The sequence below is a fragment of the Sorex araneus genome, chromosome 8, assembly GCF_027595985.1.
Source record: "Sorex araneus isolate mSorAra2 chromosome 8, mSorAra2.pri, whole genome shotgun sequence".
In the NCBI taxonomy this organism is placed as follows: Eukaryota; Metazoa; Chordata; class Mammalia; order Eulipotyphla; family Soricidae; genus Sorex; species Sorex araneus.
This window is the reverse complement of record NC_073309.1, coordinates 53,389,896-53,415,316: the sequence shown is the minus strand read 5'-3', so window position 1 is coordinate 53,415,316 and position 25,421 is coordinate 53,389,896. Positions and strand designations below refer to the sequence as shown.

At 56.3% G+C, this 25,421-nt stretch overlaps 2 protein-coding genes across 6 annotated transcripts in view; one reads left to right on the top strand and one right to left on the bottom strand.

Annotated features, from left to right (window-relative positions):
• Window positions 1–13,208: 13,208 nt before the first annotated feature.
• Window positions 13,209–19,116, bottom strand: CLEC11A (C-type lectin domain containing 11A). Of its 2 annotated transcripts, none has more exons than XM_055145112.1 (4): window positions 18,840–19,116; window positions 14,634–14,817; window positions 14,262–14,453; window positions 13,209–13,787 (listed from the first exon to the last, which is right to left on the bottom strand). In XM_055145112.1, exons 1-4 carry the CDS (start codon window positions 19,065–19,067, stop codon window positions 13,342–13,344), a joined length of 1,050 nt encoding a protein of 349 aa, XP_055001087.1. In that variant the 5' UTR covers window positions 19,068–19,116; the 3' UTR covers window positions 13,209–13,341. The 2 variants fall into 2 exon arrangements, with proteins under 2 accessions (XP_055001087.1, XP_004619822.1); XM_004619765.2 differs by lacking the exon at window positions 18,840–19,116 and adding an exon at window positions 15,002–16,432 and having other exon boundaries at window positions 13,211–13,787.
• SHANK1 (SH3 and multiple ankyrin repeat domains 1) overlaps window positions 18,293–25,421 on the top strand; it is a 48,044-nt gene continuing 40,915 nt past the window's right edge. The window contains exons 1-7 of one of the 4 annotated variants that reach the window (XM_055145111.1): window positions 18,293–18,488; window positions 20,567–20,867; window positions 21,089–21,292; window positions 21,684–21,755; window positions 23,003–23,111; window positions 23,192–23,343; window positions 25,061–25,228. In XM_055145111.1, the coding sequence (XP_055001086.1) occupies window positions 20,610–20,867; window positions 21,089–21,292; window positions 21,684–21,755; window positions 23,003–23,111; window positions 23,192–23,343; window positions 25,061–25,228 (963 nt within the window). In that variant the 5' untranslated portion in view covers window positions 18,293–18,488; window positions 20,567–20,609. The remainder of the gene's footprint in view (window positions 18,489–20,566; window positions 20,868–21,088; window positions 21,293–21,683; window positions 21,756–23,002; window positions 23,112–23,191; window positions 23,344–25,060; window positions 25,229–25,421) is intronic. The other 3 variants (XM_055145110.1, XM_055145108.1, XM_055145109.1) reach the window with 3 other exon arrangements.

The following is a 25,421-nucleotide window of genomic DNA, read 5'->3' as shown; positions in this document are numbered from 1 at the left end:
TCAAGCCCCACAGTGTCAGGATCTCTGACGTCAAGACCTTGGGGTCTCTGCTTCTGTCTTCAGTGCCTGGAACCATCTCCCACAGACACTTAATGAAACGTAGTTGAAAGGATTATTGGATGCACACAAACTGTCATTTACTCCCCTCATGACCTTTGTTATGTGGCTTTACCTCGCTGAGCCCGAGTTTCCTCACTTGCGATGTGAGAATCGCTTAACACTGCACAGGACGCGGTGCAGAGGCAGGATCAGTACCCAGGTTCTTCATGAATGCGTGACCCGCCTTCCTGGGTGCATGCTGAATTCTTATTACTGCTGAGTTTTTTTAGGCCCTATTTGCAGAGCAAATTCCTGAGGTCTGGGATGTCCTCTGTCCCCCAGAGGCTGTTGGAGGAAATGCCAGTTCTCTCTCCGGGGGGCCATGCATGGTCTCTGGGTCTCTCCCAGCCAAAGACCACGGGCTCCCCAGGAGAATCCTGCAGCTGGCTCCAGAAGCCACAGAGACCGCTGGAAGACTTTGAAACCGCATTCACGAGAAAATCGATGCAAATTAAAAGTCTCGCTGGGATTCCACTATTCTCCTGAGATGGCAGAGAAACGAATCTCCGGGCTTGAAGGGGGTGGGAAAAACCCTGGCAGAATGTGAGCAACACCCTTCCCCCCACACACACACTCCCTCGGATCCTACAAGTCTGCAGGGAATTGTGGCGGCATCTAATAAGAGGGGTTGATGCCACCTCTTCCTGGAGGGCAGTAGCTTCAATTAGTGACTTATTAGGCACAAGAGCCTTGGGGACACTCCCTCGCTCAGCACTCTTCAGGAAAGACCAGCACATTCCCGTCACTTGACTAGAAACTGAGGCAGGAAGTGTGAAAGCAGCTGGGGTGATGTCTCCTGATACTGGTATGCCATGTGGCTTTCTTGGGAGAGCCCCAAAGAGCATAAGTATAGTTACAAAAGGGGGTCATTGAGGGGGAGAGACGGTTGTCATTGGTCACTTTTTCCTATTTTGTTGATTTCTTAAACTCTGTCAGTGCTGGGGCCAGAGCGATAGTGCAGCAGGTAGTGCAAGAGGCCAACCTGGGTTCGATCCCCGGCACTCATATGATTCCCCCAGCACCACCCAGAGTGATTCCTGAGTGGGTAGCCAGGAATAACCCCTGAGCATCGCCCAGTGTGGCCCCAAAACAAACAAGCAAATAAATACAACTATTCTTATCAATGCTTTACTTCAAGGAGAAGTTCTGTGGTTGCTTTCATTTTGTTGGGTTGTTATTTGGGGGAACCCCTGGCTGTGCTTAGGGACCACTCCTGAATCAGAGTAACTCCTGCTGCTGTTCAGGGGACCATACCCTGTGCCTAGAGTCAATCCCTGCACCTCCTGGCTTGCACGGCCCAGGTTCAACCCATTGAGCTATTTCCCCTGCCAGTCAGAAGTGTGTGTGTGAGGGGGGGGGAATGGGGGTGTGTGGTGTGCACACACCAGGAACTGAACCCAAGGTCTCACACATACTAGTCAAAGGCTTCACACTGAGCCACACCCACTGAATTCTCTTGTTTCTTTGTTTCTGGTTACTTTGGGGGGTGGTAATTTGGGAGCTGTGATTAGAACTGACTCCTGGTTCTGTGCTCAGGGGTGACTCCTAGTGATGGACTCAGGAGACGATATCGGGTGCAGGGGATCAAACCAACCGTGTGGGCCAGGCAAAGGCCCTACACAATGCTCTATCTCTCTGGCCCTGTTCATTTTATCATTTTGAGGAGGCCTGCGCAAAGCACCCCTGATTATACTTGGCAAACTGGCCAACAGTTTAATGCTGGCTGTCAGTGCCTGCTACTGAGGTCAGCCACTTGGGCGGTCCTAGTAGGGCTTGGGGGTCTCCAGATTCATACTCAGAAGCTGAGCTCTGATCCCTACACATGCTCCCTCGCCCAGAAGATAGCTTACCATGCATGTGGCAACCCTAGTTCAGTCACCCGCCTTGCGTAAGATCCCATGAGCACATCCCGGGGTCATTCAGAAGCACAGTGTCAGCAGTAAGTCTTGAGCACCACCAGATGAGGCCAAACAAAACAAAATTCACGCACCCCTGACCACTAAATCACCCACACTGACAATATCCTAGACTGTGAAAACGGGGGTAGAGACGAATACAAGTTAAGACCCTGAGTTGTAAAGGTCAGGAAGTGGCTTGGATTACTTCTGCTCACATTGTTTTGGCCAAAAAGTAGTCACATGGCCAAAGCTATTTGTAAAGGACTCTGGGAAATGTAGTCTTTGTCCTCTGCACCTTGGCCACAAAATAAGGACTCATTCCTCCGAGACAGGGCAGGGGTTTGGTCCCTGGCACTGCAATGTTTCCTGAGAGCAATGCTAACCATTGAGTGACCACTGAGCACAGAGCCAGGAGTAACCTTTGAGCACTACCAGGAGTGGCCTCAAAACTAAAATAATAAAATGATAAAAACAGTGATAAGAGGTAAGAGATATTGTATAGCAGGTAAGGTACCTTCCCACTTGGATGCAGTACCCAGTAGCGGTACGGTTCCCCAAGCTCTGCCAGGGGTGATCCCTGAGTGCAGAGCCACACGAAAGTCATGAGCATGGCAAGGAGTGAGCCCTCATCCAAAGGAAAAAAAAAAGAGGAAAAAAATTGCCTGTTCCTTAAGTCAGTTCTTAGCGCTTTCTGGGGTTTCAGAACACTCCAATTCTCAAGAGCAGAGGGGGCACTGGGGTGAGGGGAGGGAGCCTGGGTTGAGGTGGAAACCACACAATTATTGCGTTTGTCAAAACCCTAGAACACGCCTAAAAGGAACAAATTGTACCGTGTGCAAATGTTGCCTTCATTTTAAAAATACTGAAGTCAACGTGCCCCCTTTTGTCATATTAAGGATACAGATTTGACAACCTTGAAATTAAGAGCACTGTGTATAAAAAAACAACTCGCTGAAATTATAAGTCAAGAAATAGACTTGGAAAAAATGGTGCCTCGTGCGACAGAAATAGCATTAATAAGCTTATTGTGTAAAGCAACACGAGAAGAGACAAAACAGTGGGGTTCCAGGAGGCAAGCGGGGAGAGAGAATGGAAAGAGACAGGCAGAGGGCATGTGGGGTCGGGGGCTGAATATGTGCGGCCCCACCCCCAAATCCCTACATTGAGGTCCTCATCCAGTCAAAATCATTCCAATCAATCAATAACGGGCTGGGGGAGGAATTCATAAAAAGCTCCAGAGCTGGGTGGGTGAGGTCTGGGGGTCAGATTTCACTGATTGTCAGATCCCCTGGGAAGAAGGATTCTTGTAGGGGAGTGTCGGTAGGGCATCTTACACCTACCAAAGAAATCCACAGAAAGGAAAAAATATACACGTTTTCTCCTCCAAAATGCCATTGCATCACAATTCTCAGAGCGAAATCTGGGAGCAGAGGCTAAGTGCTAGTACAATGGGTAGGGTCAGGCTTGCCTTGAAAGCGGCCGACCCAGATTTGATCCCAGGCATTTAAATATGGTTCTCCAAGCACCACCAGGAGTGATTGCTGAGTGTAGAGCCAGGAGAAACTCCTGAGCATTGCTGTCTATAACTAAAAAAAAAAAAAAATCTGGGAGCAGCTGAAACTTGTTCCCAGGAGTTGAACAGAGACACATTTCACCACTGCAAGAGCCTTGAGGGTCTCAGAAAGGCTGAAGAAGGGCTGGAGAAATAGTCCAGGGTTAAAGATGCTTCCCCTGCATGCAGCTGATCCCTGTTCAATCCCCAGCATCACATAGAGTCCCTCGAGCATCTCCAGAAGTGATCCCCTGGTACAGAACCAGGAGTAAACCCTGAGCACTGCTGGCTGTGGCCCCGCAAACAAAACCTGAAAGACTGAAGAGTGTATGACATCAGAGAATGAGCAGCTCTCTAGAGTTATTACTATTTAAATTTATTAGAAGCTGGAGAGATCATACAGGGGGTAGGACACTTGCATTGTATAAGGCTGACCCAGCTTTGATCCCTGGCATCACAGGTCGGTCTCCCAACCTTGCCAGGAGAGATCCCTGAGTGCAGAGCCAGGAGTAAACCCTGAGCACTCATAAACAAAATGAACAGCCAAATCTGATTGTAGTTTCGGTAAGATAGCTACCAGTATTGGTATTCCAGTATTGGCGTTAGTGTATAAGGTTTCTGTGCTACACCAGACTGCCCACAATGACCCCCTGCAGCTGTCTCTATGTCCACTATTCATCCTGTTAGAAGTTCCCTACAGAAACACAAGGTATCGGGGTTGGAGCAAAGTTCAGCAAGTTCTGCTCCTTGCAAACAGCAGACCTGAGTCTGATCCCCAGCATCCCATATGATCCCTGAGCACTGCCAGGAATGACCCCTGAATACAGAGCCACAAGGAAGCCCTGAGCTCTGCTAGGTTTGGCAAAAAAACAAAGCAAAACAAAACAAAAAATCAAACCCCAGGCTTTCCCACCACTACCACCAATATACTCTTTTGTAAAAGTATTATTTTCTGGGGCTGAAGAGATGATACAGAGGAGCACTTGCCTTGCATGTGACCAAGTCAGGTTTGATCCCTGGCATCCCATATGGTCCCCCCAGGCACCATTCAAGAGCAATTCCTGAGTGCAGAACCTCCTGGATCACCCCTGAGTATCGCCAGGTGCATAACACACACAGTGATGTTCATACATTTAGTTCTGAGACTTACACACCCCTATCTGTGTAATGACAGGAGTGTGTAAGGAAATCATTTACTCTGGGTGCCTATGAAGTTGAACTTTGGGCCTCTAGCTTGTCAGGAAACTCTTCAGTCACAAGGCCATCCCATCCACCCACCCACCACCCATCCACTACCATTACACTTTTTAGGGTTTCACCATTGCTAGAAGCACCCCACAAATATAGGCACATAGTTACCTGGAGAGAACAAATCTTGTCTTCCCCATTGCCCCCAACATTTCCCTTGAAGAAAAGAATTTATCTTGAGGAACCTCGCCAAGGAAAACTAGAGGGCTGAAGAGATACCTCAATGGGCTTTGGGTGTGGGGAGTAGAGATTCTATCCCTAGCACTGGACACCAAAAAGAGGGGGACAGAGAGATAGTATAGGAGGTGAATAAGGTACTTGCGCGTGCGGCTACTACAGTCATCTCCCTGATTCCATCCCCCAGCAATGCTTTGGGGATCCCTGGTTTCAGCATGCAAGAAAAGTGCCTCACTGTTGGATAACATTGGTTTGTCCTTTCTCCCCACCTGCAGGAAGCTTAGGTTTATTGAGTTACTCCCACCACAGTGCTCTCGAGGCACTCCCAATCCTCTGTGTTTATCTTTAACCTCTCCTTTGCTCTCCTCTTCCCCTATCTGTTAATCACTACATCCCCAAATCAGACCCTGTGACTTGTAAAGTCAAATTCTTCTGAGGACTCTGGATTCTGTATATGCAAGTTAAATATTGCTTTTCTCTTTCTCTTATGTCCTTTGCATAGCTAACTTTACAGCAATGTTTTTCTTGTATGGACACAGGAAGACAGTTAATGCTATGCTTTTGTAACTTGGGAGTTAATTTGATCTGAATAATATTTACTCCTGTACATCCATTATATTTACTCGACTTAAGCCTCAGTTGCCCTTAATTCCTAACCCCAAAAGGAGGGTCCCGACAAGGGACTTGGATGGACTCAGGGCAAGCTGTAAGCTACCCTGGCATTGAAAAGGGATGCACTAAGCACCATAAAACGTATAACAAGTTAAGAGCATGGTCATGGACAAGCTCTTTCATGATCCAAAAAAGAAGTAACTGAATAATGACCCTACTAAGGTTAGGAAAGACTAACCTGGCCTGAGGACTGGAATATATAGCGAGATATCCCCAGTAAGAACCACCCTTTAAGCTTAATATATCCTTTACTGTGTCCATACAAAATCACTAGATATATAATTAAGAAGTAAATTTAAGATGACTGTTTAAATGGATGGCTGGAGCGATAGCACAGTGGGTAGGGCGTTTGCCTTGCACACAGCTGACCCAGCTTTGATTCCTCTGTCCCTCTCGGAGAGCCTGGCAAACTACCCACACGGCAGAGCCTGGCAAGCTCCCTGTGGCGTATTCGATATGCCAAAAACAGTAACAACAAGTCTCACAAAGGAGATGTTACTGGTGCCCACTCGAGCAAATCAATGAGCAACGGGATGACAGTGACAGTGACAGTTTTAATGGGTATAGATTAAGGAAAGAAGAAAACAATATGCCTTTAGATGAAATTCTGTCCCGGGGCAGATCTCCTAGCAGAATGAGAATGAATCTCTAACAGAATGAGATTTTTCCCTTGAGTATCTCCTAAAAGACTTCCCCTGAAGGAAGGGCTTGACATCTGTTCATTCTTTATTATAATGTTCAGCCACACCTATGTGTAATTGCTACCCCCAACCCTTGATGAGTTCTCTATAGCTAATGTGATAAGACTGGAATAAATGGCAACTGATTATCAACCATCCTGATGACACCCTGCTCCCTCATGCACCCATCGCTGTTGGCTGGCTGGGGTGGAGAGGTGGCTCTTGGCCACCAAATGCATGCATCACACACCCACACTTTGAACTCACACTTCACTTCCTGTACTATGTTTCTGCTACCTTCTTCACTTAAGAAGCAGGCTCCCAAAGTAGGCTTTTGATGGGGCTGGAGCAACACAATAGCAGATAGGGCCTTGCTTTGCATATAGCGGACCTGGATTTAATCGATGGCATCCCATATGGATCACCATACCGTCCAGAAATGATCCCTAAGTGCAGAGCCAGAAGGAAGCCCTGGGGGCTGGAGTGATAGCACAGTGGGTAGGGCATTTGCCTTGCATGCGGCCGACAGGGGTTCGATTCCCAGCATTCCATATGGTCCCCTGAGCACCGTCAGAAGTGAGTCTTGAGTGCAGAGCCAGGAGTAACCCCTGTGCATCAAAGGGTGTGACCCAAAAAGCAAAAAAAAAAAAAAGAAGGAAGTCCTGAACACCACTAGGTGTGGCCCCCAAACAAACAAACAAAAATTTTTTTCAGGCTTTTGGAAACTTTCTGTAAAAAATTATTTTATTCCTTAAGAATGAAATATCCTGGGGCTGGAGCGATAGCACAGCGGGTAGGGCGTTTGCCTTGCACGCAGCCGACCTGGGTTCGATTTCCAGCATCCCATGTGGTCCCCTGAGCACCACCAGGAGTAATTCCTGAGTGCAAAGCCAGGAGTAACCCCTGTGCAACGCTGGGTGTGACCCAAAAAGCCAAAAAAAAAAAAAAAGAAAAAAAAAGAATGAAATATCCCGGGCTGGAATTATAGTACAGCAGGTAGGGGGTTGCTTTACATGCAGCCGACCTGGGTTCAATCCCTGGCATCCCATATAGTCCTTTAAGCACTGTCAAGAGTAATTCCTGAGTGCAGAGACAGGAGTAACCCCTGAGAATTGCTGGGTGTGACCCAAAGAAAAAAAAAGAAATATCCTACCTTTGCTAAAGGCTCTCGGTCACTGTGACACAGACAAAACCCTCAATTTCTAGCCCTGATGGAATGTTCAAGACAGTTTCTGGGCATCGTGCTCCCCATGAATCCCAGGCTGTGGTTGCCAAGGAAACAGGACCCAAGTCCACTTCGAAACCCAGAGCAGATGTTGACTCACTTGACATCCCTGCTTTCCTCGGAAGCATCCAAAACATTATTTCACGTAAAATTCCACCCAAACCCCTCCCTTTATCCTACAGATAACCACATGTCCTCTTCTGGTATATGTCATCTTCATTGCAAACGCCACTCAGGGGTATTTGTCCCTAGGTTAAAATGGGTGGGGTCAGAACAGATGGACAGGTTGGTGAGTGGGCAGTCAGATTAGGTAGATTACTTATTCAAGATGTCCAACCTTTTGAGAAATATTTCCAATCATTTTGTATGCATTATCATCATCTCTGTGGATTTATTTTATTGAAAAAATTGTCATTGCCACAAACCATAAGGTACATTGAAGACAAGGTCGGCAAAACCCTCCACAATATTGAAGATAAAGGTATTTTCAAAGGTGACACGGCACTAAGCAATCTAGTAAAAACAGAGATCAACAAATGGGACTACATTAAACTAAAAAGCTTCTGCACCGCAAAAGATACAGTGACCAGAATACAAAGACTATCCACAGAATGGGAAAGGATATTTACACAATACCCATCAGATAAGGGGTTGATATCAATGGTATATAAAGCACTGGTTGAACTTTACAAGAAGAAAACATCCAACCCCATCAAAAAATGGGGCGAAGAAATGAACAGAAACTTTACCAAGGAAGAAATACGAATGGCCAAAAGGCACATGAAAAAGTGCTCTACATCACTAATCATCAGAGAGATGCAGATCAAAACAACCATGAGATACCACCTCACACCACAGAGACTAGCACACATCCAAAAGAACAAAAGCAACCGCTGTTGGAGAGGACGTGGGGAGAAAGGGACCCTTCTTCACTGCTGGTGGGAATGCCGACTGGTTCAGCCCTTCTGGAAAACAATTTGGACGATTCTCAAAAACTTAGATATTGAACTCCCATTTGACCCAGCAATACCACTGCTGGGAATATATCCCAGAGAGGCAAAAAAGTATAATCGAAACGACATCTGCACATGTATGTTCATCGAAGCACTGTTTACAATAGCCAGAATATGGAAAAAACCCGAATGCCCCAGAACGGATGACTGGTTGAGGAAACTTTGGTACATCTATACAATGGAATACTATGCAGCTGTTAGAAAAAAGGAGGTCAAGAATTTTGTAGTTAAGTGGATGGGCATGAAAAGTTTCATGCTGAGTGAAATGAGTCAGAAAGAGAGAGACAGATATAGGAAGATTGCACTCATCTATGGTATATAGAATAACAGAGTGGGAGACTAACACCCAAGAACTGTAGAAATAAGTACCAGGAGGTTGACTCCATGGCTTCGAGGCTGGCCTCACGTTCTGGGGAAAGGGCAACTCAGAGAAGCGATCACCAACTATAATGTAGTCGAAGGCCATGCGGGGGAAGGGAGTTGCGGGCTGAATGAGAGCTAGAGACTGAGCACAGTGGCCACTCAACATCTTTATTGTGGGGCCGTAGAAGCTAAATAGAGAGAGAGAACAGAAGGGAATGCCCTGCCACAGTGGCAGGGTGGGGTGGGGGGGAGATGGGATTGGGGAGGGTGGGAGGGACGCTGGGTTTACGGGTGGTGGAGAATGGGCACTGGTGAAGGGATGGGTTCCCGAACTTTGTATGAGGGAAGTATAAGCACAAAAGTATATAAATCTGTAACTGTACCCTCACGGTGATTCTCTAATTAAAAATAAATAAATTTAAAAAAATAAAGATAAAATAAAATATTAATTGATCTAAAATAAATAAATAAATAAGTGCAGCCTGCTTAGGAAAAAAAAAGAAAAAATTGTCATTGGCCACTGCTGGAGAAGGTGAGGACTGGGGTAGGAGCAAGCAGAGGGGGCACACAGGGGGAACAAAAGGGGGGAGAGAGAGAGAGAGAGAGAGAGAGAGAGAGAGAGAGAGAGAGAGAGAGAAGGAAAAGAAAAAGAAGAAATTATCATTGAGAGAGGCTGGAGAAATAGTACAGCAGGTAGAGGGTTTGCCCTGAACAAGCAAGTTCAATACCCCGCACCCCGTATGGTCCTGCAGCCCCGCCAGGAGTGATTCCTGAGCACAAGGCAGGAGTCAACCCTCACCACTGCCAGGTGCAACTCAAAAATAAAAATAATTTTTTAAAAAGGTCATGATTTGGGCTGGAGGAATAGCACAGCAGGTAGGGCGTTTGCCTTGCACACGGCTGACCCAGGTTCAATTCCCAACATCTCATATTATCCCCCAGCACTGCCAGGAGTAATTCCTGAGTGCAGAGCCAGGAGTAACTCCTGCGCATTGCCGGTGTGACCCCCCCGCAAAAAATAAATAAATAAATAAATAAATAAATAAATAAATAAATAATAAAAAGGTCATGATTCTGTCATGGAGATGCACCCCCTGTATGGTAATCATACTCCTACACTCGTGAATGTTCTGTTTGTTGGTTTGTTGGTTGGTTTGTTGGTTGGTTTGTTGGTTTGGGGGCCACACCCGGCGATGCTCAGGGCTTACTCCTGGCCCTGTACTCGGGGGTCATTCCTGGCAGGGCTCGGGGGACCACATGCGGTACCAGAGACAGAACACGGGTCGGCGGCATCTAAGGCAAGCGCCCTCCCCGCTGTGCCAGTAGCTCCACCCCCATCACCCGTATTTTGAGAGCCTCGCTGGAAAAAATTGAATGTGGGTTACAATCTGAGGATAACCTACAATGAGATTTATGCGTTGGGCACGAGATGGGACTACATTTCCCATAAGACCTCGGAGCCAGACTGAAAGCTCTGTGCTCTCATTGGCGAATGCGGATCTCCGATGTTACCGTGAAGGGTGTGGAGCTCGAGCTTGCTGGGAAATGGAGGCTCATGGAGGGGAGTGGGCAGGGTTCCCCGCGGCTGGCTGAACCACCTGCGGTAGCTGCTGGGAAATGTGGTTTTGAGTAGGTGGGTCTTGCCGCTTGGCCTCCTGGGAGTTGTAGTTCATGGCAAGCCTGAACGCGCCCTTCTGCTGGGTCACTGTAGGCCTTTTTCAGACCATCCCATCTCGGGGATCTTGCATCCCTCCCAGTTGCTGAGGCCTTCTCTGGTCCACAACTCCAAGCTCTCAAAAGGCAAGTATTCACCCGAGAGCTGGGAAGGGCGCACTGGCAAATTTCGGCTTTTGAGAAGCCTGAGAGGGCTTCCCAGAGGAGGCATCAGGGTGTTCCCTGGACGGACCTTATTCCAGATTCAGCCTAGCGGGCTGGCGCTGAACTGACACCGTGCATAAATAGCCCCTGTGAATTTCCTCCACACCCCACTTCAGGCCCAGAACTTCAGTGGGGCCCAGACACTGACCTGCCAATACCACTTAGAATGACGGCCCGAAAGAGGTCCAAACAGGCGTCTGACTTGGGAAGCCAGAGGGTACAGACTTCTGGGAGGGGAGTTTTGCTGGCACATTGACCAGACCAGACCGAGGATGCAAATGCAGGGCCCCTTTATTGCTAGCTCCAGCTAGGGTCTGAGCCTCATCCAACACAGTGGAGTCTTACAAGGACCCCAACTCCGAATTCTAAGCGTTTATATAGGGTTTAGTAATATAATAGCATTTTTGTAGGAACTGGCAATATGTTTCCAATTCTGGTTCCTGTCAGGTCCCGTGACTTCAAGGACCAACATTATGTTTCCGAAGTCACCAACATTATTTTTCCAATTCTTGGTCCTTGTCCATCCTGTGACTCCACTCCCTAGGTCCTCTCTGCTTGGCTGGGCGCCACTGCCCATGGCCCCTACTCCGACAGGCTGTTGCCACAGGGCTATTTATCTGCCCAGGGTGATACTATTTTCTGAGAAGTTGGAACTTTCTGATGGGGGAAACCAAGACTTAGGCCTGCTGAGTTTCAGTCTTAAAGTGGAGCCTGTCATGGTTCCACTTCAGCCTCACACCACAAGGCACCTTCCTTGATGCAAAGGATCCCCCATGTGCTAGGGGGTGCAGGGGACAGGGCCGGCCACTCCCAGACAGGCAGGTGCGTGCTGGATCTCACTCTTATTTCCCCAGAAGGTAAAGTAGGGTCAAGACATGGATCATCTGGGCCCAGAATCCAGGCAGGTAACCACTTAAAAATCCCCCTGAGAACTCTCCACTATGTCAGGTGTGTTGAGGGAGGACCCCTCCAAGAAACACTCCCGATTCATGATCTAACTGACTATAATTCAGACTCATAATCTGGCATGATCTGGTTGATCTTGACTTCATTTTTGGCTTTCTTGTTGCCAAGTTTTTCATGACCGCCACTTTCAGTGATGTTCTAGACCCACCATTTGAGCAGTGTCAGGTCTCTGCCATAACAGCAGGTCCGTGGCAGAGAGAAAGAGTTCATGGACTGGTCATGGGATTTAATCCCGAGCATCACATGGTCCTCTGACCAGACACAGTAGGAGCCACTTCCCAGCACGGAGCCTGAAACAGCTAAGTATGGACTCCCCAAAAATTAAAAAGTGAAAAGTTGGGGATAAGGCATCTTGTTCCACCCCAAAAATAAGCAGAGTCGAAGGAAGAATCCTAAGCAAGTTGTCAACTACTTGAAGTCTTTTGAAGTGAGGGGGAGGGGCCACTTCACCTGAATCCCAAGTCTATTCTTCCTGTGGGGTTCTGGAGCCGAGATGGATCCTAGAGAACTGGGGTACTCGTTTCTCCCACTGTCTAGGACAAGTTGGATAACATCTACTCATTCCTAATCCCGGGCTCCACGTCAGGGTAAAGAGTATGATGCGGGGCCGGAGCAATAGCACAGCGGGTAGGGCGTTTGCCTTGCACGCGGCCGACCCGGGTTCGATCCCCGGCATCCCATATGGTCCCCCAAGCACTGCCAGGAGTAATTCCTGAGTGCAAAGCCAGGAGTAACCCCTGAGCATCGCTGGGTGTGACCCAAAAAGCAAAAAAAAAAAAAAAAAAGAGTATGATGCTTGGGGGACACACCTGAGGACCCCTTCTCCCCCAAGAGTGCTTGTCAGGAAGGTCCAGCCCATAAATGAACAATGGGGGAAATGGGAAATGGCTACTGGTCTGTGGTCGATGTACGACCATTTTCCAATTCTTTCCTGATCCATGAGGGCGCCCCAAGAGCTGGACGTCCTAGGGGTGGTTATTGTGCCCACGTTCATCAAGTCAGGATCCAAATCAGGAAATTGAGGCTCAGAGTGGAGAAGGAAGAGGAGGGCTGGGAAAGTGTCTCTAGACTAGGTCCTCAAGTTTGTATTCCAGCGGCCTCTGTCCCTGGTGGGGAGAGCAGGTCGCTGTGAGCAGGGGGTGCGGCCGGAAACCAAAGTCTGTTTGGTGAAATAGACTTGAGCTACTGACCAAATCTCCCCCAGTCTTTCCTGCAGAGCTTGTGGTAGCTACGCGTCTACCAGATCTCAGATCTGGGATGGGGGCAGCTTGCTCACGGTGGACACCGACAACTGTGCCGGAGCAAGACAGTCGTGTTTACACGAGTACTTGTCTCTCATTCTCAATTCTGTGCGTCAAAGAAACCTTCAACGATCAGGTTTTGCCCTTTGGGGCCTGCCACCAGGTCAGATAAAAGGCCCCAAAGGGCCCTCACTTCCTGCTCAAGACGGGTTCCACAAAGGTTTTTATTGGTATCAGCCTTGCTAGGTGCAAGGAAGCAAGGGGTGGGGTGGGGTGGGGGGCCGGGGTGGGGGTTTCCAGGCCGCACAGGACAGGGCGAGGGGGCGCGGCTAGAAGGGGAACTCGCAGACGTAGTAGAGGCGCCGATCGCAGTCGTGGTCCCACCACGAGCCGTCGTCCGAGGCCTGCGCCACGCAGTTCTCCAGCTCGCCGCCGTTGGGCTGGTTGGGGCTGAGCGGGTGCAGCGTGGCGCTGGGCCCGGCGTCGGACTCGGGGTGCTGCGCGCGATGCCAGGCGAAGAAGGACACACGCTGTCCGTTCTCGAAGAGGTAGAGGCCCTCGGCGCGCCGGTCGTGCACGCCGAGCCACACCGGCCAGTTGTAGGGCGCGAGCGCCGCGCGCAGGTAGCGGGCCAGCGCCTCCATCTGCGAGCGGTCGGCAGGCTGCGCCAGACTCCCGCCGCGCGCCACGCACCGCGCCTGCGCCGCCGCCTGCGCTTCGAAGTCGCGCGAGAGCAAGAAACACTTGTGACCCAGGCGCAGTCCCTTCAGGCAGCCTGTGGGTGGGGCAAAGGCGGGGTCAGGGCCTGAGCGGGGCGGAGAGGGCGGGGCCGGGAAGAGGGCGAGGCCGTCGAGGAGGCGGGTCGGCGTGGGGCGTGGCCAAGGCCACGTGGGCGGGAGAGGCGGGGCTGCGCGGGGCCAGGAAGGGGCGGGATGAGAACCGCCCGGAGTCAGGAGGCGGAGTCCGGGACGCCGGAGGCGTGGTGAGATGGCAGGGGCGTGCCGCAGCCCGCGTGGGGTCCCCCCGACAGCCGGGTGGCAAACGCGCTTCCTACAGCCGCCGTCTGCTTCCCGCAGCTCCCCTCCCGCCTCCCCATCTTCCTGTACACCCCAGATTTCCCCGCGGCTCCTTTCCTCGGACGCCCAAGGTCTACGCCTCCCCTTAGATTTCTCCCTGGGCCCCCACTTTCCCTCCAATCGGGGAATAGCGGACCGCCGCCCGGTCCCCGCCCTGCGGGCCACCGACTCACCCTCCAGGCGGCCGTGTTCGCGCTCAGCGCGGCTCTGCGCCTCCTGCAGGCTTTGTACTGCGTCGCGGATGTCACCCGCCGACTCCCGCAGCTGCCGCAGCCCCCGGGTCAGCTCGACCATGCGAGTGTCCAACGTGTGCAGACGGACGTGCAGCTGGTGCAGGCCTGTGTCTAGGCCGGTCAAGCGCCCCACTGTGGGCAGACAGAGACCCTGAGGGGGCGGGGCGGGGGGACGGGAGAACCCGGGGGCCTCCTGGAAAGTAAGAAGGTGGCAAGACCGAGGACATGGGCCCTGGACAGTGAAATGACTGTTCCTTTTTAGGAAATGCCTGCGGGGGCCTCCTGGAGAGAGGCGGCGGCTGGATTACTCACGGATATAAGTGATGGCGTCCTCGGGGGTGGGAGAGGGACTGGGACTGGAAGAAGAGGTTGGAGCTGCATCCTCCTCAGGCTCTCCGTGGCCGTCCTGGTTCTCCCAGGCCGCTTTGCTCTCTGAGGTTCCTGGGGAATTTTCCTCCTCCTTTCCAATGGCCAGCCCAAGGGCCTCCTGTAAGTGCTGGGGGATGGGGTGCTTAGGGCTAACCTGTGAACCCCCTTCTGATGCTGTAGACTTCCGACCCTCTCTCTGGCACTGCCAGCTGGCTTTCTGAGCCCCCCTTGTGGTATCCCTGGTCCCAGATCACCCCCTCCGTGGCCCACTCTCTCCCCACCTCCCGGATGCGGCCCCAGCCTCAACTTACCTTCAGCATCAGGGCTTCCCTCTCCTGCTCCTCCTCCTGGGCGCCACCCCAGGCCCCCTCCCACTCCCTCTGGACTCCCCAGACAACCCAGCTGAAACCCAAGAGCTGGGGGAACACCAGGGTCGCGAGGAACCGGGCTGTGTTCATCTGGCTAGGGGTCGCAGAACCCAGGGCTGCAGGAGGCGATGTTTATGAGTTGGGAGGCGTTTCCAGGGCCTGGCCTGGGTGCATCCGATCTGGTGATCTGGCTGATTCCAGTTCCCTGCTTGTCTCTGGACCCTCCCTGCTCCCTGACTGCCCCTCTGTCTGTCCCTGGGCTGGTCTCTGCTGAGTCTCTTCCCGCCTCTCTTGGCTCCCCCAGGCCCTGCCTCTGTGGCCGGAAACCTCCAGCGTTCCAGAGCCTGGATCCCGCCTTGCATCTCCCCACACCCCCTCCTTTTCCCACTTTCCAGAGCTCAAATTTGTCTGTTTGGCATTTGCTTGCACCAGTGGCCCAAAGAACCCACAGTCATGGACAGGATGGAGTGGGCTCCCCAGGGAGTCCCTGGGGTCTCTGTCCAGGACCCCTGTTGGGGAGGGTGTTGGTATATGCCCCCCATTTCCTTCTCCTCCCGTAGCTATCCCTTAGGGGTCTTGCTAAGGTTGTCATTACCCTGTGACTGGCATCACTCACCCGCCCTCCCGGAGGAGGCGGCCCCATTCTCAGACAAGAGGACGCCTTCTACCCACACCCCATTTCCATGCCTGGCCCCTTCAAGCTGCCTGCGCTATGGGGGAATGCCTGGGGGGCAGGGCTACAGGATTTGTACTTGACCAGAAGCTTCTCCAAGACCTGACCCTGGGCGAAGCCATATCGGGGATTCAGGCGGCTAGTAGAACTGCTCCACCCCACTCCGTGGCTGGAAAGGAGGGGGGCAGTGTGTGTGTGTGTGTGTGTGTGTGTGTGTGTGTGTGTGTGTGTGTGTGTGAAACTTCGGAAAGGTGCCCATCTCCTGCCTGACCACTGCAGCAGTCTCACCCCTGCCGCCTCTCCTTCCTCAGCACCCCTCCACTCCCCGTGCCTTGCCGCAGCCACAGCGCCACGCTTCCAAAACCGTAAATCAGACCATGTCACTCGGCACGCACCCGGGCTCTTCGCTCTGGGGGAAGCAGGGCAGAAGGGCAGCCAGGCCCCGTGCTCAGCTCCCTGCGGCCTGCCCAGAGGGACAAGGATGCACAGGATGAGGGGAGTATCCTTGGCCTGCTGCCGACTGGTTACCCCACTCTCCTCACCGGGGCTTGGTCCCCACATTGGCCTTCTCTCTATTGCTGGAGGCGAAGTTCAGGCCTTTTCAGTTCTTTCCATCTCCTGAAAAGGCTTTGCTTTGTCCAGCTCAGCTGGGCTTTCAGTCCCAGTTCACGGCTGGCGTCCCCAGGTTCCTTTATCCCCCACCCCACTCCCCTGCCTCTTTCCCCCTGGGCTGGCCTCTTCCCTGCCTTACCCATCATGTTGGCCCACTAATCCACTAATTGTGGGGTGTGCAGGGAGATCCTGTGGGGATCTCAGCTTAGCCAAACCCCCCCCCCGAGTCCCCACCCCGAGGATAAAGTGGTAAGGGGACAGCCCCGCAGAGTTGTGGGGGGCGGGGTCTGTAGGGGGAGAAGCAATAGGGTGAAGGTAGCCATTGGCCACCCTCTGCCAGGCCCATGAATCAGCCTGGGCTTCCCCGGGTGCTCTCAGCCAGGCTGGTGATGCCAGCGAGCAGCATGGGGCTCTGGCGCCAGGGCTCACTGGCCCACTCTTCAGGGAGGAACCGAGGCTCCACGAGGGGCCAGCGTGGGGCGGCCTGGCCAAGGCTGCTGGCTCCAGGCTTTGGCTGTAGGCTGCAGGCTGCCCCAGCAGGGCCCTCAGAAACCAGCAATCCTGTTTCCTGTGATGGCCAGCAAGGGCAAGGGTGGTGTGACCTTGGGAAAGGCGCCCTTTGCCAGGCCCGCTCACCCTCACCCTGAGTTCAGGCTCCTGGGTGCCCATTCCAAGGTGGGGGGCACTCCCCGGCAGCTCCAGGATGGCCCTGTAAACTGGAATGTGGGGTACACGGCATGTCCTGCTGCTGGGCTAGCGCATCTAGTGGGGACCTCCCTGAGGTGGCCGGCAACTGCTTCAACTCAGAGGAGGAGGAGCCCCCAGCTGGAGTTCCTTCCCAGGGGCTGCCCAGGGCTGCCTTATGTCTGTGAAGGTGACCAGACTGACAGGTAGCCTTGGAGTGCAGGGCAGCTGGTAGGAGTGTCAGAGAGCAGGCTAGGGGGTGTTGGGGCCCGTCTCTGTCTCTGTGGGGTGTTCTGGCCCCAGGTGATGAGCGCTGAGAAAGAGCTGGGTGCACGTGTGTACCCAACAGTGACCAAGGGCCACGGGGGCCTGCCCCAGGCGGGGCCTGGTCCTGATCCTTGGCGTGCCCCACTCCCAGAGCTGTGTGTCATGGCGCACCTGACTGACCTCTCGTGCAAAATGGGGTTGGGGGCAATATCTCCAGTGCACAGCGGTGAGAGAGGAGTTGATGAGTTCTTGCAGAACTAGAGGACACCCACACCCACACACACCAGAATTATTGGGACCACCAGGCAGGGGTCTAGTGGAGGGAGCAGCCTGAGCTGGAGCCAGGGTGGATCTGCCCCCTTCCCACACACACACACTTCCCTGGGGCTGAGCAGGGGCGCGGCCACCCGGGGGCTCAGGGATGCGGGTTTGGAGGCGCTTGTGCCCCCCGGGGTGGGGTGGTGACAGCCTGCACCTGTGCTCCGAGAACAGGGCCGTGTGTCTGCGGAGTCTCTGGCGCGCAGTTTGTCCTACTGTGCGCGGAGCCCGCGGAGCTGTGTGTGCGTGGGGGGTAAAGAGGACCCTGGGGGGCGGGGCCCCGTCCTTGGGGTAGGGGGACCGGCAGGGGTGGAGCCCGGGTTTGGGGCTCGGGTGGCGGAGGGCCGGAGAGGGGGCGGAGCCGGCGGGGGGGATGGGCGAGGTTTGGGGGCGCGGGGAGGGGCGATGTCTCCTCTGCCGGCTCCCGGAGGGAGGGGAGAGGGCGGAGGGAGAGCGGGCGGGCGAGGCGCGGCGAGGGTGAGGGAGAGACGGCGAGCGCCGGGCAGCGAGCAGGGAGGCTGAGCCGGCGCGAGCGGGCGGCGGCGGCCTGGGCACCAGGCGGCGGCGGCGCGGGCCGAGCCGCGGCGCCCGGAGCCGGCCGGACCGGGCCGGGGGCGGGCGAGCCAGGAGGGGCGCGGCGGCGGCGGCGGCAGGGGGGGCGCTCTGCGGATGGGCAGGCCCGGCTCGCGGGGGGGGTGAGGTCCACGGGCCCCCCGCCCGCCCCCGGCCCCCGCCCGCCCCCTCCCCGGGCCCGCTCGCCCTCCGGGGCGGTGGGGCATGGCCTGAGGTCCCCCGAGTCCGGGGGGGTGGGGGGTGGGGGGAGGGGGGAGGGGCCGCGGGCGCCGCCGACCCGGACGCTGCAGCCCCGCCAGGCAGGTAAGGGGGCGGCGGGGCCGGACGGCGGGAGGGGGCGGGGGCGCCCGAGACGTCCTTGGCTGCGCGCCGGGCCCGGGGCGCGGGTGTGCGGTGCGGAGTGGGGGTGGGGGCTGGGGGTCGCCCCTGGCGATGCCCGACTAGGTTCCGCCTTGACCACCTCCCCCCGCATACTCCGGGGCCGCGCTGCACCCACCGTGCTCGCTGGCAGAGCCCCCAGCCCGTGCCCGGCCCCCGGACTCTGCCGCGGTCCCCGCCTCCCCGGCGGTCCGGTCCGGCCACTCCCCCGCCTCGCCCACCGCGGTTCACCTGGGCCCAGAGCCCGCCCCTCCCCCAGGTCACCACGCTGCCCACCTCCAGCCGACCCGGGTCTGCGCCCCTCTGCCCGACCCCGCCGATCCGCCCCTGCCTGGAGAGCGCCCCGCGTCCCCGCCCGGGCCCCACTCCCTCCGCACCGGCCGGCGCGCCCCCTCGGCTCCCGCCCCCGAGTCCGCTCTCTGGGCGCTCCCGCCCCCTCTCTCCGGCCCGGGCTCCCCCACCCGGTTCCCGGCTCCGGCGGGGCTCCCCCCCTCCCGCCTCCATTCATCCTCGCGGCCCGGCTCTCCGGCCCCCCGCCGCCGCCCAGGGCACCCCCTCGCTCCCTTCTCCCCCCTCGCCGATTCCTCAGCCCGTCTCGGTACCAGCTGCGTGCCAGCTATTCTTAGCCGCCGAGCGCTTGATTCATGCCGCCCCGGCGGAGTGTGCCCGCTCCCTCCCTCGGGGCTGGGGGAGGGGCCGGGCCGTGGGTGGGGGGCGCCGGCGGGCTCGTGCGCGCGCCCCTGCCCACCCCCCCCATGCCCGCTGCAGGGTGGGGGTCAGCCGGGGTCAGCCGAGGGGGAGTGTCTGACGGCGGGGGGCGGCAGGAGTGGAGCCAGGGTCCGGGCCAGCAGCCCGAGGGGCGGCGCAGCGGGGTACCTGGGAAAAGAGGGGGGCTCTGGAAGCCGCGGCCACGCAGGGTGGAGGAACCTACAGCCTACAGCCCTTGGAACTCTGCCCCCCACTACCCAACACACACGTTTTGCCTTCCCTCCCCCAGCCCCCAGCCCATCCCCGCTCCCCCAAAGTCAGCGGTACCCTCCACTGCTTCGCATCTCCATGGCAACGGTGCCGGAGCCGGGCCTGGTGTGGGGGGGAGGGAGGGACCGAGCAGACATTCTGGTTTCCGGTGCTGGGGTGGCGGTGGGGGGAGAGGAGGGAGGCGGACCCCATTCTGGACCACCCTTATAAGGCCAGGACGCAAGCCCTGAGGAGAGGGGGTTCCAGGGGTGACCCAATGGAAACCTATTCTGGTTTCCAGGACCCTCACCCCACTTTTGGCCTCCGTCCCTGCACCCCAGGCTCCCGGCTGGAGCCTAGGAGCAGCCGGCAGTGCCCACCCACCCACCCACTGTGCCAGTCCTCCGACTGCACCCACAGGTCACCGCTGGCATCCTGACAGTGCTCCCACCCAGCCTCACCCCCTCTGCTTGCACGATGTAGCCCCCTCTTGCATCCTCAGGGGACCTCCTTGCAGGCTGTGCCCCAAAGCCCCCATTTCCGTGCTGGGGTCCCTGCTCTTGCTGCACTTGTCAGCGTCCCACGTGTGCTTCTGGCTCCCCACGCCCCACACTCTAGGCACTTCCGGCCCCCCTTTACTCCATCCCAGCACCCACCCCCTGTCCTGGGAGGCGAATGGAGAGGGGCCCAGGGCCAGAGGCCAGGTGGGGGCGAGGAGGGCAAGGGTGCCTCTGTCTACCTGTCTGTCCTGGGCTAATTTTAGCACCTTTTCTGTGACAAAGTGGGCCAGTAGCTCCCGCGGTGATTCTGCGATTTCTGGGACACCACCACGCTGGGTCAGCTGTAAAGTGGGGCGCAGGAGGGGCGGGGGGCTGTGCACAGGGCCAAGGGCAGGCAAGGTGGCCGGTGGGAAGCGTGGCTGGAATAGGGGTGTACAGGGTTGTAGCCTCCTTCCTGGCCTGATAGTGGTGGGGCGTGCCGAGAGGGCCCCCAGGCCTGGGGACCCCCAGCTCTGAGGGTGACTGCGCTCTTACCCTCCCCTCCAGCCACCTGTGATGCTGCCGACCCCCGTCGCCCCGTGGCCCCACGATGACCCACAGCCCCGCCTCAAGCGAGGACGAGGACCCACACAGCATCAGCGAGTGTCCAGAGGGGGGCTCCGAATCCGAGAGCTCCCCAGACGGGCCCGGAAGAGGCCCCCGAGGGACCCGGGCCCGGGGCCACAGCGGAGCACCCACTAGCCTGGCCTCCATCCGAGGCCTCCAAGGCCGGTCCATGTCTGTCCCGGACGACGCCCACTTCAGCATGATGGTCTTCAGGATCGGCATCCCGGACCTGCACCAGACAGTGAGCAAACTGAGTCGGGGCGAGCGGGGGGGGGGGGGGGGGCAGCGCGCGGGGCGTCCGGCGGCGCCCGGGCTGTGGGAGCGCTTGGGGCAGAGGGGGGGGGGGGGGGCCGGGCGGTGCCCCGCCGGAGTGAGGCAGCCTGGCCCCTGCCCGGGTGCCTGCGCCCGGCCCCGCCCCGCCCCACCCCCGCCGCAGGCTCCGCCCTGTCCCGCCCCCTGCAGAAATGTCTGCGCTTCAACCCCGACGCCACCATCTGGACCGCCAAGCAGCAGGTGCTGTGCGCGCTGAGCGAGAGCCTGCAGGACGTGCTCAATTACGGCCTGTTCCAGCCGGCCACCTCGGGCCGCGATGCCAACTTCCTGGAGGAGGAGCGGCTGCTGCGGGAGTACCCCCAGTCCTTCGAGAAGGGGGTGCCCTACCTGGAGGTGAGGCCTCGACCTGCCCCCGCGATGAGAGGGCACCCTCCTAGCCTCTGACTTTAACGCCAGAAACCCCACAGGGGCTCGGCAGGTCTCGGGGGCCCCAGCGTTCAGAGTCCAAACTGCAGGGCATTGGGCCCTCGGGCGAGCCACTTCCTCACCCTCAGCTTCTAAGGGGACCGGTTCCCAGGAAGGGGGGCCGTTCCAGAACATCCTCTGCCCGGTGTCACCGGAGCTCCAGTTCCCTTTACCCACCGGCCAGGCCTCCAGGGCTGCGTCTGCTCAAGCCTGAGCCACACATGAGTTCTGAGGGCCATGTCACCCTCGGGCTGCCCACATCCCCACCCCCACCCTGACGCAAGCTCCCATGTCTCTCTGCACCCCACCCTGGCCTCAGTTCCGATACAAGACCCGCGTTTACAAACAGACCAACCTGGATGAGAAGCAGCTGGCCAAGTTACACACCAAGGTGAGAGAATCTGGGCCTGTGCCCCCAGTGCTGCCCCCGCCCCCTTAATGAGCCCCATCCTGACGCCCCCCTGTAGACTTGCCTTTCTGCTCCCTAGCCCCACTCCAGCTCCTTCTATTCTTCCTTCTCTTCTCTGGGGCCACTACTTCCACTCAGAGCCCTGTTGCCCCCATCCTGGGCCTGTGAATATCACTTTGAGTTGCCCCCCGCCCAATTCTGCCATCTAGATCTACACCACTGTGTTAAGGGCTCTCCCCAACACCCACCTTTTTCTCCTGGGATGAGCGTTCCCACAGAGCCGGAGGAAATCTGAATAACTTCCTGACACTTGAGGGGGGACCACCCCTGTTTGGCTTCATCCTCTGTTGCAGGCTCCTGTGGCTTCTCTTTCCAGCCCCCAATATCCCATCCCTCCAGGCACACCCCTTGCTTAGGTGTCTGACCCCTGGGAGCTGGGAATGTGCCTAGTGCTGAGTGCCAACAAATGTGGGCATTGGGGCTGGAGCGATAGCACAGTGGGTAGGGCATTTGCCTTGCACCCAGCCAACCCGGATTTGAATCCCAGCATCCCATATGGTCCCCTGAGTACCATCAGAAGTAATTCCTGAGTGCAGAGCCAGGAGTAACCCCTGTGTATTTCCGGGTGTGCCCCAAAAAGCAAAAAAAAAATGTGGGGGGCTGGAGCGGTAGGGCGTTTGCCTTGCATGCGGCCAACCCGGGTTCTAATCCCAGCATCCCATATGGTCCCCTGAGCACCGCCAGGGGTAATTCCTGAGTGAAGAGCCAGGAGTAACCCCTGGGCATCGCCGGGTGTGACCCAAAAACCAAAAAAAAAAAAATGTGGGTATCGACCTCTCTTGCCCCTGACCCCTCGAAGGACATGGTCTTGGCAAGGAATGTTTCCTGGTGGGCTGGAGAGATGAGTGTATGGGGGAGGTGCTTGCCTCACATGGCATAGCCAGTGTGATCCCCCAACACCCCATAGGGTGCTCCCCATGCCCCTTCAGGAGTGTGACCCCTGAGCACAGAGCCAGGAATCAGTCCTTAGACCCACAGTGTGGCTTCAAAAGAAACAAAAGTGCACCTGGAACTCGGGTGGGGGCGGTGTGAAGGAGAGGCTCCAGCGTTCAGGGGGAGCAGGTGGAGCTCTGTTCGGTCCTTGCCTTAGAGGGAGGCGGGCGGGAAGGAGATGCTGCCCCCGGCCGACTCCCTAACCCAGCTCTTTCTCTCCCTGGCCCCTGGCTCAGACTGGCTTGAAGAAGTTCCTGGAGTATGTGCAACTCGGCACGTCTGACAAGGTGGCCCGGCTGCTGGACAAGGGGCTGGACCCCAACTATCATGACTCGGATTCAGGAGGTGGGAGGCGGCTTTGAGGGGTGCTAAAAGCGGCGACCCAGAGGCTATGTGTGACTGATTCCCTCGCCCCCCCCCCACAGAGACCCCCCTGACCCTGGCTGCGCAGACCGAGGGCTCCGTGGAGGTGATTCGAACCCTGTGCCTGGGGGGGGCCCACATCGATTTCCGAGCCCGGGATGGCATGACAGCGCTGCACAAGGCGGCGTGTGCCCGCCACTGCCTGGCTCTCACGGTGAGGTGCCCTCGCTCTGTCTCTCTCTTTCTTTGCCTGGGAAGTTTGGGCTACACCTGTGCTTAGGCCTCGTACCTGTGCGGGATAAGACCAATCAGTGCAGGCCTCATGCTCCCATCTCTCATCGCCTCCTTCTCTTCTCCCCGAGTGGCCCCTTCCTGGACATCCCCTGCCTCCCCCCATGCATGCAGAGTGGTCCTTTCTCCTGCTCAAACACCTCTTCCATTCCCACCTGCTCTTCCTCAAACCCCAGTTCTTTAGCTTTTGCATCATTTTTTTTCTTTTTGGGTCACACCCAGCGATGCTCAGGGGTTACTCCTGGCTCTGCACTCAGGAATTACTCCTGGCAGTGCTTGGGGGACCATATGGGATGCTGGGAATCGAACCTGGGCTGGCTGCATTTTGCACCATTCTTAAGGGTGCTCTGGGCTTTACTCCTGGCTCAGTGCTCAGGATAAGTCCCTGCAGCAGTGCTAGAGGAACCGTACGGACTGCCAGAAATCAGAATGTCTCCTCAACCCCTCGAAGTCTCAGTCTCAGAGACTCTGTTCTTGATTGTTCTGCCCCCAAAGATCTGTGACTATGGAGAACCCCAGTCCACAGATGCTCCCACTTCTAGCCTGCCCTTCTCATCTACAACTCTTTGCCAGAGGCCAAAGGCTCAGGCAGGGTCTACCAGCCTCCCCTGGAATTGGCAGCCCCCCTTTTATTTTATTTATTTATTTTACAGATCAACCAATAGCACAGCGGGTAGGGGTTTGCCTTGCACACGGCCAACCTGGGTTTGATTCCTCCACCCCTCTCGGAGAGCCCAGCAAGCTACCGAGAGTATTCCGCCCGCACGGCACCTGGAAAGCTCCCCGTGGCATATTTGATATGCCAAAAACAGTAACAAGTCTCACAATGGAGACGTTACTGGTGCCCGCTCGAGCAAATCGATGAACAGGATGACAGTGCTACTACAGTGCTGCTATTTATTTTTAACTTCATTAATTCTTTTTGGTGTTTGGGCCAGGGGTTACTCTTGGCTCTGTCCTCAGGAATCACTCCTGAAGGTGCTCAGGGGACCATAGAGGATGCCGGGATTGAACCTGGGTCGGCCGCATGCAAGGCCAACGCCCTCCTTGCTGTACTGTGGCTTCGGCCCCCCAGATGCAGAGTCTACCCACACCTGTCTGCACACTGATGTTGTTATGTCCCCTCCACTAGCCCCGAGCCACTCAGGTGGAGACTCAGTGATATCCGAAAGGGGGGTCCTGGGGAGACAGGGTCCTTGGGTTGCCCATCTTTTTGCCATGCCCGTGGCCGCTATGCTCAGTGGCCCCATGGACTGTCACGCTCTCCCTGACAGTTCTCTTGGTCAGAGCTGCACCCCGGCAAGGCTCTTCATGCTCCCCAAGCTGGCTCCTGCTTCCTGACTCCCCCCTCTGCAGCCCACCTGTCCTCTGACTTGGCCGCTGCATTTCTTCATGGGCGCCTCCAATGTGGCCCCATGGGGAAGCCTGTCAGGATGGCAGAGTGGGGGCGCCCAGTGCAGGCACCTGCTTCCCTCCCTGTTCACAAGGGAGGGAGTGTCCAGAAAGACCTCGAGCCCCGCCTTGGCCAGCCTCAAGGTCACACAAGGACATCGGAGCAGATGCGAGGTGCTGCGAAAGCCCAGCCCACCGGCCTTCAAAAGAAGCCTGGTGCTCCCTGACTGTCCTCTCTTCCTTCCTAGGCGCTCCTGGATCTTGGGGGGTCCCCCAACTATAAGGACCGCCGGGGACTGACCCCTCTGTTCCATACGGCCATGGTGGGGGGCGACCCCCGCTGCTGTGAGCTGCTCCTGTACAACAGAGCCCAGCTGGGGGTGGCAGATGAGAACGGCTGGCAGGAGATTCACCAGGTACCATGCAACTTCAGGGACCCCAAAAAGAAGATGGGGATGACGGTGGGATCCTGGGGGGCCTTGGAGATGGGCAGGGCTGACCACTTGGTCCTCTTGAGGGAGTTCCTGAGCAGGGAAGGTGGGCTGACAATGCTGGCTGGGGGGGGGTGGTATCTGATGGCTGTCCCTGCCCTGTCCCCCCAGGCCTGCC